The following is an 18165-nucleotide window of genomic DNA, read 5'->3' on the forward strand; positions in this document are numbered from 1 at the left end:
GCTGTTGATTCAACTGTGTTTTCATTTTGGAGCCTGAGATTTGTAGTACTATTGAATTGTATTGTGTTGTGCCAACCCAGGTTTCTATTATTTTGACAACCCCATTGTAGTCAGTGGGTGGGGCTAAATAACAGAAGCGTTTTGGAACAGCTTCATTAACTACATCCTCCACAATGATCGGTTCATAAGCTGACATAAACCGCACATTATAACCGTCATGATGACACTAGATTTATATATGCACTTGCAAATGTAGAATGTGTTTATTTTTGTGTCTTTACAGGAATTCAGAGGATCCTTTACATGCTCAATTCACAATTCATCCATCAGGGGTCTCTCTTGTCTATAAATTGACATTCACAGGCTCATAAAAGTGCCTATAAATAGTCACTGTCACTTGTTTATCGAAAAAAAAAATTGTAAGGTTAAGTAACAAAGGCTGTGGATTACATCAGCTGGTTCATATTTGATGCTTAACATGCTTTCAAACATCTAAACAAAGGTGAAATAGCGTGATAATCTCAGATCCTTATGTTCAACCGCATTGATCAACAAAATCTAAATCAGATGTTTTAATGCTACTTACATTCAACCACATATTTAATTTTTATTGAAAATATTGCCCATCCATCCGTTTCAAACTGATCACATTTCTTTTTATGTCCATACAATGGACAGCAGGCGTAACTGTGTTGAACATTTTACTATTATGAGAAGGATTATTTGATAGTCAAACATAATTTACAAAGCAATAACATTTGTAAATAGTGTGAAATGCTTTACTAATACATTATAATATGAAACATCTTGTTTTTTTATTTTATGGTTAGTCACTGCCTTAAACACAACTTATTTTATATCTTCCTTTATATATATAGTATATGCTGGACGATAGGGTGCCTCAATAATGTTTACATAAGGAAGGTTGGAAATATATATATATATAGGAAAATAACATTAGAAATGCAATTTTGGCACAAACATTAGGACATTAGTTAAAGTATTACTAGAGAAAGGAAAACAATAAAATAGATTCTTGTCTTGGTGGTCTGGATATACACTAATTTGCCAGTTCATTAGGTACACTAATTAAAACTAATGCATTATAATAGACTAGTCTAGTCTGAAGTCTTAGCTTCATGAGGGTTGTTGTGGTATTCGATTATAACAAGTGAGAGAGCTGTTGATGCACCTGTGTGTTCATTTGAGCGGTTTAAGAGGCAATACCATAAAAAAAGTTAATTATTAACAGTCACGAAGCTAAGATTTAGAGCAGAACTGTTGAGTTTATCCCTCAACGTGCGACTACGAGGTCTCACACGAAACCTCGCGATAACTCGACGTCGAGGGGAGTGTCAAATTCCAAGAGAGAGAGGAGAGGAGAGGGGAGTCAGAGAGAGGGGCGCAAGGGTGAGTTTGTAAACACTTTATTAACCTTTAAATTCATCAAAGATACGTCGACTACGCTAAACTATCGCAAAGTTGCGGCGGTTTTTCAGCGTTCGTTGCTGCTGAAAGTCCACGTCTGTGTAACTGTCAGAACTGTTGGTGGCAGTTAAAACGCTCCATTCGGACCCACTCAAGTGTCAGTCCGCTAACCAACTGACAAACTGCTAGCTCTCTTTTTCTGCTTTTTGTCGTTTTGACTGTACGCGCCGGCTTTCAAAGTACACCCGCTCAGTTTGGACGCTGACAAATGAGCGTTAGTGTGCGTTTGCTGTCACCACGGGAAGCGTTAGCGGCGTTGTTATTACACACTTTGAACGTGCCTTCGGCCTGTTGTTAATGCTAGCCACGGTAGCTAGCTAGCTAGCCATTAGTTTTGCGTGGATGCAAAAAAAAAAAAAAAAAAAAAAAAAAAGAAAAAGTTGATCTCTGGGTTTTAGCCAATGAGATTCAGCTAGCTTGTGTTATTGGCAGGCTCCGGAGCTTTGTGTGCGTTTGATGCTGCTGACTGACTGCGCTTCTGGCCTATAGCTGGAGAGAATAGGCGGTCTCGTTACGGGAAAAGGCAGGGCTAAATGTGTCCGTGCGCAGCCAGGAGGTAATGGAGGCTAAAAGAGACAAACCTTTTTTCTTTTTTTTTTTCTCAAAGCCTGTCAGCGTTGTCTGGAAGAAGGAACTTAAAGTTTGGGAACTCACTTTGACATTGACCTTTTTTTTTCTTCTTCTTGTTGTAACATGCTTTTAATATCTGTTGCAAGATTTGGGGAGGGGAGGGTGTCTGCAAGAAGAGCCTCGAAATATCTCAAAAGTCTCAAGTAGCATAACGATATCCATCAAGTTTTTGCAACTCGAACTGCTTGAACACCCCACGATCCGTATCCCCACGCATGTCAACACCTCCACTAGGAATGTAGGTCATGTTTTTTGGCGGAGTTGTACATCGTCCCAGTGAGAAGTGTAACACCAGAGGAGACTTGAGGATGTTTTGTGCAGCCTGCCGGACACACTGGCCCACTCTTAATAATAATGACACCGGTTAGAAATGCCCTTTGCTGGTGAATAAATGTCGTACAGGCGTGGTTTTAGGTGTAAATTGTCATATGTGTCTGCAGGAACAGACATTTAATTTGATTTATTATTGATTTATTAATTTCTTATAGACCTGGTAGGTATAAATTGTTATGGACATCACCAGAGGCTATATTTACTCTGCTGCCGTTACAAAAAATTCAAAGTTATATAATCAAAACGTGCACTACTCAGTGAGGTTATTTAATATTTAGAAAACTGGCACGCGTCCGCCCCGTGTTGTCCTGCGTTGGTGTGCTACCTCGGCAAAGGATTTATCTTTTTGGGCCCTGTTCGTTATGCAGACGTGGATATAGGGTTTCATTTGTTCCATTTAATAAATCTTGTGTTCACTTTGCTTACATAAATACGCGCTGCGCACACACGCCCAGCAACAACCTAGCTCTCTCTCTCTCCACTCCGCTCTCAGTCGCTCACAGATCTCACCTTTGATCCTTGCAAATATTCGTGATGCTAAAGTTACCAGCGACTGACTGCACTTTTATTTCTTTCTCTCTTTCTGCGTCTCCTCCTTTTCTTTTTGTGGGGTCTCCCTTCCCCTCTGGCAATTTAAGCCTCAGATTCCAGAGTCATGGCTGCGGCGCGAGCTATTAATACAGTTTGTTTAGTCAGTTTCCTAGCAGGCTGCATCAAACACTGGATGGCTGTGGCTGATTATAGCCGGGGACTTGTTCCCCTACACCTGCTGAGTCGAAGAAATCCAAGTTAACGTTGGGGCTTTGGCAGCAGCTCAACGAGAGGGACAGGAATCAGGGTACTTTGAGTGCTTCCGTGTCACCTTGGGTGAAAGGAGGCAAAAAGTAAGCGGACCTGATGTCAGGGTCCGTAATGAATACGAGTGCCTGTGCATCGTCGCTGATGTAACTCGCTGTCTGACTTGTGTCTTTCACAGATTTGAGGTTTGCATAAAATAGATACTTTGCAAGATGCGTTAAAACTTTATTTAGTTTACACTCATTCATCCGACGGTGGAAGTAGTTCATTAACTTCGCCATTTCTTTCTGTACACAGATGACACAAGCAGGAGATGACAGATAGCGCTGCAGTTTTTGAAGATTGCCTTTAAGATAAACTATCTCACCGCAAAGCCGAGACCTTAACACATCTGTTTTAATCAGGTTTAGATACCGGTTGGGGGCAGCTATGAAAACAAACGGTATTTTTCCGACCCCTGACGTCTGGAATTCATGGTGGACTTTCCACAGAAATCAAATCCCGCATTTCATGTTGGTGCCAGCCGGCCAAGTTAATGTCTAGCATGTCTTTAGTAAGATGTAAACTCCTAAAATCTGTTCCCACTCCTCACGCCAGATGTGTCCATTTCCCCCCACACAGTCCACACCCTCGCTATAACGAGCTGGATGGAGTGTTTCGTTTGCAGACACACATCTCTGCCCAAATAGACTCAGTGGATTGGAGGCACTCTGTGAGGGGGGGGCCCTGGCACTGACCTGTTGCCTTTCTCCAGAGCATGAGAGGTCTGCAAGAAATCAAACATGCTCAGCTGCGTGGACGTTTTCGATCCGTGCACCGAGGGGGCAGCTCGCACTCGCACTCGCACAAATGTGATGCAGCAAACCCCCCCTTTCCCCACAAAGACATCGGGCTGAGAGACACGACAGAGTCGGGGCCTGTTGCAGACTCGGCGTCATGGGAGAGCGTCATATTCCAGCGCGAGGCTTCAGCAATCATGTGTTGGCTCAAGGGCAGCTGTCCTCGGCGCTGCGGAGGGAGAGATGGAGGGAGGGAGGGAGGAAGGAGGAAAATAGTCTGACTTCAGCTTTGGGAAAACTTTCAGACATTTATGCCTCGCCAAAATAATGAATAATCCGTCCCACTCAATAACGTTCGGCGACATGCTCAACCCGTGTAGTAGGTGCAGAAGAGGTTAGGACAGGAACTAATATGAATACTTAACATTTTAACTTTCCAGTTTGTGACATAGCTGTGTGTTTGTGTGAAGCTTTAAATTAAGAAGTTTAAGAGAGGTCTGGTGTTAAATCATTTTAGTCGCTTTAAAGCTTGTGAATGGGCAGACTATAATACACAGAGCGTATATATAGTAGCCGGCGTGGTACGTACATATTGTACACTGAATGGCGACTACTTGTGTACATAACACTGTCCTTGATGCGTGTCTGTAGTTGCTGTAGTTGCTCAGTGGGACTGTGTTGTGTAATAGCTGCCAGACGTCACTTTGGGCTGGCTGAGCGTGCTAAAACATTAATACCCGTTCCCAGCCTCCACAAGCCCTCCTCCCTACAAATACCCTGATTTAAATTTAATGAGTTATTTTCCTGAAAACTTCCCACTTTGTCTCCGCGTGGCCGCACAGAGCTGGTGCACGGTGCGGTGCGGTGGGTTTTGGTGGAGTCGAGGTTGTGATAGAGGCCGTAAACGTAGCGCAGCTTTAGCTTCAAGTTCAGGTGTGTAGGGACCCAACAGAAGCATTTAACTCTCAACAATGTGCATTTAAAACATAATGAGAGGGATGAGCTGTTTAGAGTTTTGTTCAGAGCTTTGGAGGAGTTTCCAGTGGAGTCCAGCGTTCTGCATCGCTATCCTTAAATGCCCCTGTTTTCTATTTTCATTCTGTGTTAAAGTCACGCTAATATAATCTGTCGCGTTCTTAAAAATTGCTAAAAACATATCACAAGTGAATGATAGTGGGGGAAAAAGAAGCAGTGTATTTACAAATTATGATAGTTTTCACTGAGCCTGATCATTTCCCAGGAACATGTGACGTATAGCAGCAGCAGAGCTTTACGTGCTGCTCTCTAACCCGCGAAGCCAAGAAGGTAGATGTTAGATTAAATAATATTTATGCCGTGAGTATATAATTTGAAAGTGATACCAATGAAGCACAGTTGTCTTTTCCTGTGTTTCAACACCGTTTTCTAAACGTGTTTGACCGTTACGTCTGAGTCAGATCACCTCACCTACGTTTTACTCCTCAGAAGTAATGTCACCCTCATCTTACTCATACTGAAACTTTCATAAAATCGATCCCATTCACAGACTGGGTAAAGAAGCATGTTAGAGTTTGCCGGTAGCTCTCCATCAGTCACTTTTGTCTTCATACAGAAATAAAATCAGGGTGGAACGTGCTCAACGCAAGATATTTCTGCTGTTAACTTACAGTCACGTGCCATTTCATTAGGTACGCTACAGAAAACGACAACCCCTGCAGTAAATGCCCCTTTCATGCCTGTTACAACGAAAGGTGGTAATTCAGCTGTGTGATCATTTTGGAAGATGTAATTTGTGGTTTTGTCAAAACTGGAATAAACGCCGACTAAAACGGGACTGACAAAATAATAGAAACACGCGTTTGTGCAATAGTACTACAAACCACAGCTTCCAAAAAAATGAAAACGCGGCTGAATCAACAGCAGTCGCCGTTACGCAGAACTGTTAAATTAGATTAGCATCCATTTTCACCAGCGTACCTAATGAACTGGTCTTGAAAAAAGTAAACGAGGAGGTGACCGAACGCAGACACAGACAGCTGAATCAGAGGGACTCCGAAGGAGGAGTGCAAGCGGGGGAAAGGTTGCAAGGTGCTGGAGAGTTGAGCGGAGGGAGTGGTAACGAGGGAGGGAGGGAGGGAGGGATTGGAAGCGAGCGGAAAAATGAGACAGAAGGAGAGGGAGACGTCTTTGTGTAAACGGTAGCTATCGTCCTCGTCCTGCGAGCTGCTCCTCATTGGCCAACTGCAGGAGCCCCCCTGTGTGAAGGAAGTATCACCAGGGAAACTTCTCCTCTCTGCCTCTGTGCGTGTTTTCCTCCTTGCCAGGGTTATTTTTAAATAGCGTTCGGCTTCCTGCTCAGACTAAAGACTACAAGCCACAGCATCCCCGTTTTTGTTGTTTTCCTGGATTCGCCAGCAAAATGTTCTCCTCTTCTCCTCTCCCGCAGTTATATTGCAAGCTCTTTGCAAAAATGGGGGACGATCGACCTTTTGTGTGCAACGCTCCCGGCTGTGGACAGGTAAGTCCTCTTTCTCCCGGTCCTTCGTTTAAGGTGTGTGCATGCGTGTGTGGTAATGGTTGACTGTCACTGCTTGTGTTTTACTCCTTAAAGAAAAACTAAAAAGTAAATACATACAGGTTAGAGGCTAAATAACTTCAATATAGTGTAATAAAATCAATCAAATTTAACATCACCTCAAACTAAATCCTCTAAAATGCTCAAACAGCTGAATTACCGACTTTCTGACTCAGTTTCAACCTAATCTGACTGTTATATCCGTCATGAAGCTCAGATTTAGTGCAGGACTGTTACACTGGTGTACCTAATGTTTTGGCTGAGCTGAGTGCATGTTAGCTGAAAAGGCTTCCGATCCGCCAACACACGACCTCTCGTTAAAAGGTTAAAAGGTTTTGATCGAAGCCGCGCTCACACCGGACACCACAACGATAACATTTTAGCTAGCATGCTGTCTTGCGAGACAACAATGTCTCCCCTTCAGCGGTGACTCAGTGGAGGCTCCGGTGAGTAATGAGAGCACAGTTATTGTTTCAACCTGTCAATGCTGACTTCTAGCGCCTGCAGACACAGGTTTGAGCCGCGACTGTGACTCAGCCCGAGCGCCGTAGCGCACGCACACGCCAGCTCCGTCGCTGTACTGTCGGGCCTGGCTTGATATCACAGAAATTAGGATGTAGAAAAGTAAAATAAGTGCGTTGTAGGACTCGTGGATGTTTGATGTCGTGCTCATTTGGCCGTCTGATGTCGTGTTCAGCTGTGTGTGTGTGTGTGAAAGCCTCAGAGCTAGAAATTGATTATTTCTGGAGGAAGAAAGTGTTTATGTGGTTACATTTGGGATTCATAAGACCATTCTCTGATCAGAAGTGATCCGTTGTACATGTTGCTGTTTGAACAGCAGTCGTGTAAAGCAGCCAAACACACATGTTGGATAAATAAACAATGATTCATTTGGTTATTTTCAGAACATCATGGTCCATTGCTGTGTTTCTGTGATGTAAACACTCTGCGTATCTCGTTTGTGGATACCGTTATTAATTCAGTCGACAGTTTAAAGCTGCAGAATTATGTGGACGCTTTTCAAGGCAAAGTGAGGCTGACGACAGTGTGGGTCCACAGCTGTGGCGCTCCTGCCAGCGTTGTGTGAGTGTCAAACTGTTGTATAAACATGTCTGGGATTGTAGTAGGGTGCTAGATGTTTGGGTGTGTTTCCAGTGTTGCAACACCACCTTACTTTGAGGAACATAAACACATTTATTGACAAAGTCTTCAGATAAAACCGCATGAATTCATTTGGTTTTTCTTTTTTTTTTTTGTCTGAATTTAAACATTTTAAGTCTAGTGTTTCTTGATCTTGGCTCTGTTTTAGTCTACACCAACTCCTGAGGGAAGTGTCGCACTCTGTCGCTTATAATTAATCCACCGTGTTAATAAATTAGCGGTAGAGGCTAAATTAGTGTGCCTTACTAGACAGGTAAGTGGGTGTCTTAACAGAAAAGAAGGAAAAGCTCCTCGTTGATGTAAAGTATGCAACAATTCACCTCCTCTTGCGTTTGTTGCTTTTCACGTGACACAGTTATTGATCCATGACTAATGTAAATATATTGATAAGTACAGGTTGCTAGAAACACAATAAAATTAAATTAGGCGCTATCGGATTAAAGAATAATTAAACCTAACTACAGAAATCACCAGACGTTTAATTTGCTACCTTTAAATAACTTTTGTTGCACCAGAAATATTAGTTTTCAGCCCCCTCTCCTCACATTTGCAGGTTTCGTCATAACTTACACAAACTGTTTTCAAGTGTAGACTTGCGCTGCCATTTATCACCGTCTCACTGGACTAATAATATCATCTACATGATATTTAGTCGTGTACGTTTAGATATGGTACAGCCATTATGCCGGTGTGCCGTTTTACTGCTGCCCTTTACAAGCAACAGTTGTCTACCAGGAAAGTCTGAATCATGCCCGTAATAGAACAAGGATGATTGACTCCTGGCTTAGCTCAGGGTTTTCCTTCTACCAAGTTAACGACACCAACAACAACAAAAACAACAACAACGGCAGCCATCCCACCCTCCCACCCCACCACCCCGCCCCGCCCCACCCCACAGTACACGATGCGGAGTATTTATTGGGTGGGGAGGAGTAATCCTAGCTGCCATTATCTGATAGAGGGAGATTAGTTAGAGATAGTTTCCTCCACAAGACCACAAGACCTCGCCGCCTTGTCCAGAGGAAAGAGATAGATGAGACATGCAGTTGTATCGGCGATGCTGCCTGGTAGAGGCTAAAAATAAGGCTCCTGACACTTGACTGTGTTTCCACTTCACTCTCGCGACTAAACTCGCAACCGCAACGCGGTGCCCTAAAATAGGCTCCAGTGAATGGTGAATAGGCCAGTGCCAGAGCCAAGATTATTCCTCCTACGTCTCTGACTGAATCACCTCGCCACTTCTCAAAAGAAGCAGCTCCATGTCTCAAGAGGACGGCTGCTAGCGCTCCGCATGTCTTGATTGTCTTAAAGCCAGACCTCGTGTAGCAGCAGATACCAGAAAGGAAGTTACAGAGTATAATCATGACATTAACTGGTTTGCTAACAGTAAGTTAGATTGCATTCACTTACTGCTAACTTACTGATGTGTGTTCCCTGCTGGTAATTTTTGCACTTCCTCATCAAGTCATTGCCATCCACTGCTCATTCCTGACATTTCTGTGCTGTTTAAATCCCCGCCCTCTTCCACACAGTCATTTTTCACAAACTCTTTAGACGGTGCACGGACACATGAGCCCATATCCCGTGGCTATACTGGGCCTATACAGGTCTTTAAAGACGCGAGGAATTGTACACCGCACACAGCATTTTCTTTGTCACATAATGTTAAACTCTATAGGCCGCATGCGCTGGGCTTCATCTCCAAGAGATTGTCTGTCTGTGGCTATTGCAATACGATATCTGGGCTAAGGTAACAATATAGGCTGTCTCTTCAGGTCACCAGGACACAGTTACAGTTAACCTGTAGGCCAATTCATGCAATGTTCTCATCCTCCCTGCTTTCTTCTTCTTCTCTTGTTGCAGAGGTTTACCAATGAGGACCACTTGGCGGTACACAAACACAAGCACGAGATGACACTGAAATTTGGACCAGCCAGGACGGACTCTGTTATTATCGCAGGTGCTGTTTCTCTGTGAGACAAACGCTCAGCTTCCCTTGTCAAATGTCTTCTCAGCGTCAGCGTGTTCGAACACTATATATGTCATAGGTTTCTATATTAAATGCTTAGTGAGAACTAAGTGTGATAACGTTGAATAATTATATTTGTTCATTGCCTTTCCCAGACCAGACACCTACTCCCACCCGTTTCCTAAAGAACTGTGAGGAGGTTGGTCTGTTTAATGAGCTGGCCAGCTCCTTTGAACAAGAAGAGGAAGACAAGAGGGCCAAGAACTCTGTAAGGAAGGCTTTGGGTTGATTTTATCGGCATGTGTGTACTGAAACTGAGGGAATTTTCTGCAAAGACTCCCATGAAGTGACCGATTACGTTTTACTTCCTTCTTTTTTTTTTACCTCAAGTGCTAATGTAGTTATAGCTACGGCTGTAGTTTGAAAACTCCTTCTTACACTCATTGCCCATGTATCAGTGTGATTTCAACTATTGCCACATCTCAGTTAGACAGCTGTATTCAAATAGTTCAGTGTTTTATTGCACTTAGAACTAGTACTTCGCTGCGCCTGTTTAGTTTGTGTGATAAATACCCACTTCCCTTTTTTTATGTAGTGTAGACAGTGAGTAGTGTGAACTTATTCTCTTGCTCACTTGTCACTTATCAGCTCCCTGCTGCCAACTCTGTGGCCTTGGACATGACTCTGCAGACGCCATCAGACGTGAAGGTGAAAGAAGAGGCACCGGTGGAGGTCGACTCCTCGCCGCCGGACAGCCCCGAATCTATCTCTGGGAGTTCAGACTGTTACAGAGAGCCTGTAGTTAAAGGAAAGGTAGGACAGAAACGGGAGAAGATTGCATAAGTGTAAATGGAAGAATGGTGTAACTTTGCATGATGTAGTAAGAGTAAGTCTCATTATGACCACGGTATTACCGGCTATCTGAGTATGTCAAATAACATTTTGTATAGAAGCTTAATTTAATGCTTTATGTTCTGTTTTCGCTAGGACACACCACCCAGGAATTCAGCCCCTACCCCGACTATTGTGCGTCCAGGTTCACTCCCACTACACTTGGGCTTTGATGCTCTTCAGCCCACCATGCCTTCACCCACATCTGTCATCACACAAGCACCACCTTCGAATCGTACTTTGGGGTGAGTAAGGCTCAGGGTTGTTCTGCCGACCTCTGCCAACCTCTTTAACCCTGCTCTGCCTCTTAAAACGTTCTGTGGACCATGCACATTAAAGATGCCATGATGTTTTTTTGTAGCTGCAAAAGTTCAAAAGTGTTTGTTTTTTATGCATCTATTTAATAGTATTTGTTGTATCCCTAAAAATCATGTTTTAATCATTTATACAACCATGACTGAATCCCTTGTCTAGTTCTCCAACCAGCCATTACCCCATGATGATGCTTCCCTCCGGTCAGGCGGTACCTGTGCTCCCTGGCCCCGGACACGTGCCCTCTGTCATCAACGTAAGGCAGTCTAAAACGGTTGCATCTCAACTTTATCGTTAAGAAGTTGCTTAGGGTTTTAATCCGTATATATTTGTGTATCATGTCCTCGTCTCCAGCTGGCCCGACCCATGTGCATGGTACCCAACATTCCTGGGATCCCTGGTCCTCCTCTGGGAGGCAGCAGCAGCGGCAGCAACTCCCCCTCTGGCTACAGCATTCACTCAGAGGCCAAGATGGTCAGCACTAGATTAGCTCTCTATTTTTATCTCTTTATCTGTTCTTTTTGTCTCAATCTTCACCCTCCAGCCTTCCACAGCACTGGCTTGGTTTGTTCATCATATGACTTTTTGTCTTAAACCCCATCTTTATGCAACGATCCTTTCATCCGACGGAAACTGCACGCTCAGTTTCATATATTTATAGTAAACATACACAAGTATCTGCTTTTGTAGATCCTGTAATTTACACACAAACTACTTACTCCTGCAGTCATAAGTGGAAGATCAGTGGAAGGCTCGTTGTGGGCACATGCACACTCATGATTCTCTTGGTGATCACAGAAGCCTTCTGTAGGCATTCATGTGCTTTTGACCTGCTGTGTGCCTTCAGGGCCACAGTCAGTTGTTATCAAATCATTATTCACATCTGGATAACACATCATCTCAAAGCAAACGTCACCTGAAAAGTGTCCCCAGGAACATGCAAAGCCTCCAGAGTTACAGCAGGGTGTCACATGAATGATCCTGCTGAAAACAAGGTGGAGCTTGACGGCGTCAGGTCACCGTGGGTGAGGACCCCTGCAGAGTTAGAGTACCTTTTATAGATTCAGTCCTCAGAGGTTTTCTACTAAAAATATACTCACTTTGATCACACAGCTCATCTTGTGCTGTGTGGAAGTCTTACTTTAGGCTGTATTGAACAATAATAACTAAGGTTTAGACCAAGTTATTCTTTCTGAAGCTGTTAATAAGTGGGGAGGCTTACATGGAGCTGTTATATTGGTATCAGCATGCTGTTGGTTTTGAGTTTGACCTACTATCTTTGTTTTTTTCATGTATTGGGTCTTTTCTACAGTGAAGAAGCAATTTCTTTCAGAATTTCACTGCATTGTTCACACTGTTAGTGGGGTCTGTCTGTGCTAGATCCTGTACTTTTTTATTGATATTACATATAATTTATCTTTTATAGCGTCTGAAGGCTGCCCTGTCCCAGCAGAGCCCATCAGGACATAGTATGATCATGGCCATGGGTAGCAGCCCCATGGTACCTCAGAAGGCAGAACAGAGCCAGCTGCTTGTCCAACAGCCAGATGCTCCATCACCTGCACAACCTCAGGTACTCTAAATAAAGTCAGTCTCGAACTTGACTGTTACTTGACTTTCAGTGCCAGTGCCGTGTATTATATGGCAGTAACAGAAATGTTGTACTTCTTCTGTAGAGATGACTGTGATGTGTGCTGGCTATAATAATAATGAAACTGTGACTCAGACTTCCTTTTTCTTTATCGTCTTTCTTCCATTGTCCCCGCCTGTCTGTCTGTTTCCTTTTGACCTTTTACCCCTCTCTTGTCCCTACAGGTATCCCCAGCACAGCCTACAGGTGGGCGTCGGCGGCGGACGACAGACGATGACCCAGATGAGCGAAGGCAGCGTTTCCTCGAGAGGAATCGCGCCGCGGCATCGCGCTGCAGACAGAAACGCAAACTGTGGGTTAATTCCCTAGAGAAGAAGGCGGAGGAGCTCAGCTCTATGAACGTCTCGCTGTCGGTGAGTGGTCTCAGAGTGGGTGGACAGGGATGAGATGAGGTTTTAGTGTGCAAGGTCACACCGACTCTGCGCAGTTGACAAGCTTCCGACTAGTTGCTGAAGTTTGAGAGGTGGAGTCAAGATAATAAAAGTCAGTTTGAGAGTGTTATGAGTAACAAATGGATGAATATAACTGTGACATGACGTATTGATCTGCTTGATTTCCCTTCTGTCAGAATGAAGTGTCTCTCTTGCGGAACGAGGTGGCCCATTTGAAGCAGCTGCTGCTGGCCCACAAGGACTGTCCTGTGACCACCTTACAAAAGAAGACTGCCTACTTGGGTAAGCTCTGCACAGTTATGCCTTGTCACTCACATGGTGGTATTTAATCTCACAGGAAACTTAATTTATACTGGCATTTCTTACGTATCTGTCTAAGCAGGAATATGGGTCATGTACTGTTCCAAAGCAAAACTGGAACATTTGGGCTTTAGCCAAAATAAATAAACCTCATTTGAAATCCCTGCAACAATTCAAGAACATTTCCTTAACAGTATATCGTAGGCTAAACATCACAGCTTGACAGAAGTGACAAGAAGTGGGGAGGGGTTGTGACTAGCTCAGACATGTGTGATGATAGTACGACAGAAAACCATGAACGCTGTGGAAGCCAATAGACTTTAGAGATTACAACTAGGATTATAGATAGAGTAGAAAGGGATTTGCAGAGAAATATCGCAAATAATCTGAAAGAAAAAGTTGGTAGCCACATTTTAACTGTGTAAAAACAATGTCTAACAATGTTTTAGGAGAATGTAGAGTGTATTTAAAGTTAAAAATGAAATGCATTTGTTAATCTGCACTTCTCTCTCTCTTTCTCTTTTTCTATATATAGCTGTAGAAGAGAGCATGAAAGACGCCTCAGAGCCTACAGGTTCCCCTGCCCCGGTGATTCAGCACAGTTCTTTGGCGCCCAGCCCCTCTGCAGGGCAGAATGGCCTGAGTTCAAGGGCAGCAGCAGAGGCCATGGCTATGTCTGTGCTAGCAGGAATGGGCCAGCAGCAGAGGGTTGAGAGCGGATCCTCTCACATTATCATGGCTGCACAGTCTCAATCGGCTGCCAGATGATGAGCGATGCTTCCATGGCCCAGACGTGGCTCGTCACCCAGGGGGTAGAAAAGACGCCCAGCTTCCCCAATCTTAAAGTCTGAATTTCCCATCTTCCCCTTCCCCCTCTGCTCTTTCTGACCCTCCTGTGGAGCCATCATGCTGTGGCCTGGAGCTCAGCAGCAGCCTTCTGGGAATGGACTGAGACTTTTGATGGAGCTTCCTGTTCACTTTGCCATAGACTACAGGGGCTGGACTCCAATAACCCCCCCTCCCCCTGTTTGCCCCCGTGCCTCCCCGCTCATCCCCCCTCGCCTTCAGTCAAATGGACTCTTCACTGGACTGTGGGACTGCATCAAGCATACTGCCCTAATGAACTTACCGACCGTGCACCCTTTCAAACACACACACAGGTGTTGCATAAACATTCTTGATCAAACCAGTCACTAAACAACACACAGGGCTTCACAGCGTTTTCAACAGGGAATAGTGCCTCCTCGACTTTCTAGCCATGCTCACGCCCACATATATGCCATCACAGCATTCAGCCCTACGCATCCAAAGACGGGACAGCAAATGTCTAGATCTCAGTTATCCACCCAGACCTTTTGCAAACGCTTCCACCTGCAGGTGAGCTCAGTATGGACCCAGAGACCTTACCTCATGTACACCCCTTTATAATAAGATGTGTTAACTGTGTGTGTGGTTGTATATTTATGTACATCAGAACATAGCAGTTTGGCTACCCCTGATCTGATACATTATTAGATAGATCGTTGGCATGTGACTTTTTCTAATAGGGTGTTACGTTATCGATACGGTATGTGCAGCTATATTTTTTTAAAACTAATTGGCTCCCAGATTAACCCATAGAAGCAACACATGTTAGATTGTGATTTAAATCCTTGAGAAAATTTTCAATCTGTCCTGAAGGGAAATTCTCCTCTTAAATCCTTCACGTTTCTTTAAAAAAAATAAATAATTCAGGCAGTTTCAGCTGTTAATTGGAGGTTTTTTATTTTTTATTTTTATATGAAACTATTCTCGTGACTGTGTTTCTCTGTGTGGGCCCTGGACTTACTGTAACTGTTACTTTCACACTTCTCAGGATGGTTGCACATCCTTGCTGCTCGTTGGAAGTGCGATGAACCCCTCTAGTCTCTTTGCTCTTTACCAAACCCAAATTAAGCCATACTAACGACAGAACGCGTGTCCAGATCTCCAAAGAACGCCTGGTACTTGTTCTGGGGCAGGAAGTAAACAGCCTGACTGTTATTTTACGATTCAGAGGTGTCACGGGTCACAATCTACGTTATATATATCCCTGCTAGTTTCTTGCACTTACACACAGTCTCACACATGACGTCTGATGATTTTTGCCTTACAATCACATTGGTGCCTCTGATATTCCCACTTTAAATACACACAGATTTGATGATGTGAAAAAGGACGGAGCCTTACGGAAGTATGTTCGTCTTCATTTGTTCATTTTAACGAATGAGAAACAACCAAAAGATCTGGGGAAGATTCCTCGGAGCCTTTAACAGTGATGTTTAATTAAATCAGGAGTCTCTTTTCAGTGATGGGTTGTGTGTTGAAATGATAGAGTACACGTCTGTCATCTGGTGGAGAAACGCAGCAAAGACATTTTCCGTGGCGAAAGCTTTAGGGACAGTGAAAGACATCTCGCGACTGTTTCTTAAAGGCTCTTTAGAAAGATATTTTACCCAGATATCGATATATTTTTACATAAACAGAAAAAAATGTGGTTTGCTTTTATTTTTATTGTGTACTTTTGTCCCTCTTTTGTCTAATAGGATCATATATTTGCAAGATGTGTGATATTTCAAAAACAGGATATCTGTCCAATAACATAAGGACGTGTCTTTATGCACTAAAGTAATTATTGTCGCTTTGTAATTCTTTCGGTTCTCTTGTCGTCTTTTTCAGAGACGTCAGAACCTTATTTTTTTTTTTTTTAAACAATGGTTTTTCCTCTGTATCTGTACTGTACTCATGAATGGGAATTTGCTCAGCAACTTTAATACCTTTTACCTTTGACTGAACCTCTTACCCTACAGTCCCAATGGCGACCCCGGCATTTTGTCGTACTTGCCGGCGCTATACTCGGCCGGCAGTCCCTTGTAGACGATTGTTCATATGGAATGGAACATCAAACTGTATTTAGCGTTTGTGTTATTCGTGTCGTCGGCACCTTTTCTGTCACTTCTTGTTTTCTGTTGTGTGCCGTTTTCAGCGCCACACAACCTTTGTCATAACGCTTCTGATTGTACTGATGAATATAGAGACTAATTTCTTTAACACAAAGGTTTTTTTTTTTGCTTGTTCTCTACAGAATAATGTAGTCAAAAGAAATTTTATCCCCCTTTATTTTCTAAGATGAATTTGGTCACGTCTTTTGACTCCCTGTCTAACTTATTATTTTTTTTAATTTGGTCAAATAACGATATTCATTAAAGCCTTTGGCCTAGTAATGTCACTTTGCTATGGAAGAGCAATTATATGAGAAATGCAACAATGTCAAAGTTGCACATAGTGTATTGATGGTTTTTTTCACACTCCCATTGTTGGACTGATGATTTTAAAAATTGTCCTTGTACTGTACATATCTGTACTATATGAATATATTTACTTTTCCATGCATGTCCAAGTGGAATACCATGAACACTTACAGTGCTGCAGTTTTAATTAAAGAAACTACATCTTAAAGAACATTATACTGTTGTGTCTGTGTTCAGCAGCTCTTTCAGTGTGCGCCTGTAGCTTTACATAATATAAAGCAATAAGACTTCAGTTTAGAGAATTTGGTCTGAAAAACATGAGTCTAAGTACCTTGCACCTTGCAAAAAGTCACCACCTGGATTTAAGTAAGTAATTAGGTACACGCCTCCTATTGGATAATTACTGCATGGGTGATTATCTTTCAGTTGGCAACAAGTTATTTAACCCCAACTGATGCAATGAGCAGCTTCTCCTTTCTTCAACAACCATGTCTAAAGACACATCCTGTGGTTGTGGAAAAGATGTTAGTCTGTTTGAGAAGGGTTAAATCATTGGCATGCATCAAGCAGAGAAAACATCTAAGGAGATTGAAGAAACAACTAAAATTGGGTTAAGAAATGTCCAACGCATTATTAAAAACTGGAAGGATAGTGGGGAACCATCGTTGTAGAGGAAGAAATGTGATTGATCAGGATTGGCGATCACTTAAACGAAAACACATCGAAGGAAAACAACAGTAGAACTCAGGGCTATGTACAATAGTGAAAGTAAGAGCGTTTCCACATGTACAATGTGAAGGGAACTCAAGGGATTGGGACTGAACAGCTGTGCAGCCTTAAGAAAACCACTAATCAGTGAGGCTAACTGGAAAAAAAGCATAAAGATTGGACTCTGGAGCAATGGAAGAAGGGTCATGTGGTCTAATGAGTCCAGATTTACCCTGTTCCAGAGTGATGGGGGCATCAGGGTAAGAAGAGAGGCAGATGAAGTGATGCACCCATCATGCCTAGTGTCTACTGTACAAGCCTGTGGGGGCAGTGCTATGATCTGGGGTTGCTGCAGTTGCTCAGGTCTTAGGTTCAGCAACATTATGTTGCCCAAAGAATGAGGTCAGCTGACTACCTGAATATACTGAATGACCAGGTTATTCCATCAATGGATTTTTTTCTTCCCTGATGTTCACGGGCATATTCCAAGATGACAATGCCAGGATTCATGGGGCTCAGATTGTGAAAGAGTGGTTCAGGGAGCATGAGACATCATTTTCACACATGGATTGGCCACCACAGAGTCCAGACCTTAACCCCATTGAGAATATAGACTTTGCATAGTGTTCAGACTCTCCCATCATCAATACAAGACCTTGGTGAAAAATGAATGCAACACTGGATGGAATTCAATCTTGTGACATTGCAGAAGCTTAACAAAACAATGCCACAGCGAATGTGTGCAGTAATCAAAGCTAAAAGTGGTCCAATGAAACATTAGAGTGTGTGACCTTTTTTTTAGGTGGCGACTTTTTTTTAGGCCAGACAGTGTATAAAATAAACATCTTGAGACTAGTAAATCATATTCTCTGGATTGCAGGGTTGTGTTGTAGGACTTGGACTATGATGCGGCTTTTAGGTTCATGTCTT

General features: G+C 43.1%; 1 protein-coding gene across 1 annotated transcript; it reads left to right on the top strand.

Moving 5' to 3' along the window:
* Positions 1 to 1374: 1374 nt before the first annotated feature.
* Positions 1375 to 16833, top strand: atf7a (activating transcription factor 7a). The gene is made up of 12 exons (XM_084553897.1): positions 1375 to 1410; positions 6454 to 6525; positions 9607 to 9703; positions 9868 to 9980; positions 10361 to 10525; positions 10700 to 10848; positions 11078 to 11171; positions 11270 to 11389; positions 12342 to 12488; positions 12731 to 12919; positions 13135 to 13240; positions 13794 to 16833. The coding sequence occupies exons 2-12, from the start codon at positions 6478 to 6480 to the stop codon at positions 14024 to 14026; spliced, it is 1461 nt and encodes a 486-aa protein (XP_084410023.1). The 5' UTR covers positions 1375 to 1410; positions 6454 to 6477; the 3' UTR covers positions 14027 to 16833.
* Positions 16834 to 18165: the final 1332 nt, after the last annotated feature.

The sequence above is a fragment of the Chelon labrosus genome (assembly GCF_963514085.1).
Source record: "Chelon labrosus genome assembly, chromosome: 10".
NCBI lineage: Eukaryota > Metazoa > Chordata > Actinopteri > Mugiliformes > Mugilidae > Chelon > Chelon labrosus.

Bases quoted from the DNA above. Each gene is read 5' to 3' on its own strand.
- atf7a (XM_084553897.1), top strand. From the start codon at position 6,478: ATGGGGGACGATCGACCTTTTGTGTGCAACGCTCCCGGCTGTGGACAG. The intron at 12,920-13,134 runs GTGAGTGGTCTC...CCCTTCTGTCAG, and splicing joins CTATGAACGTCTCGCTGTCG to AATGAAGTGTCTCTCTTGCG. The intron at 13,241-13,793 runs GTAAGCTCTGCA...TTCTATATATAG, and splicing joins AAAGAAGACTGCCTACTTGG to CTGTAGAAGAGAGCATGAAA.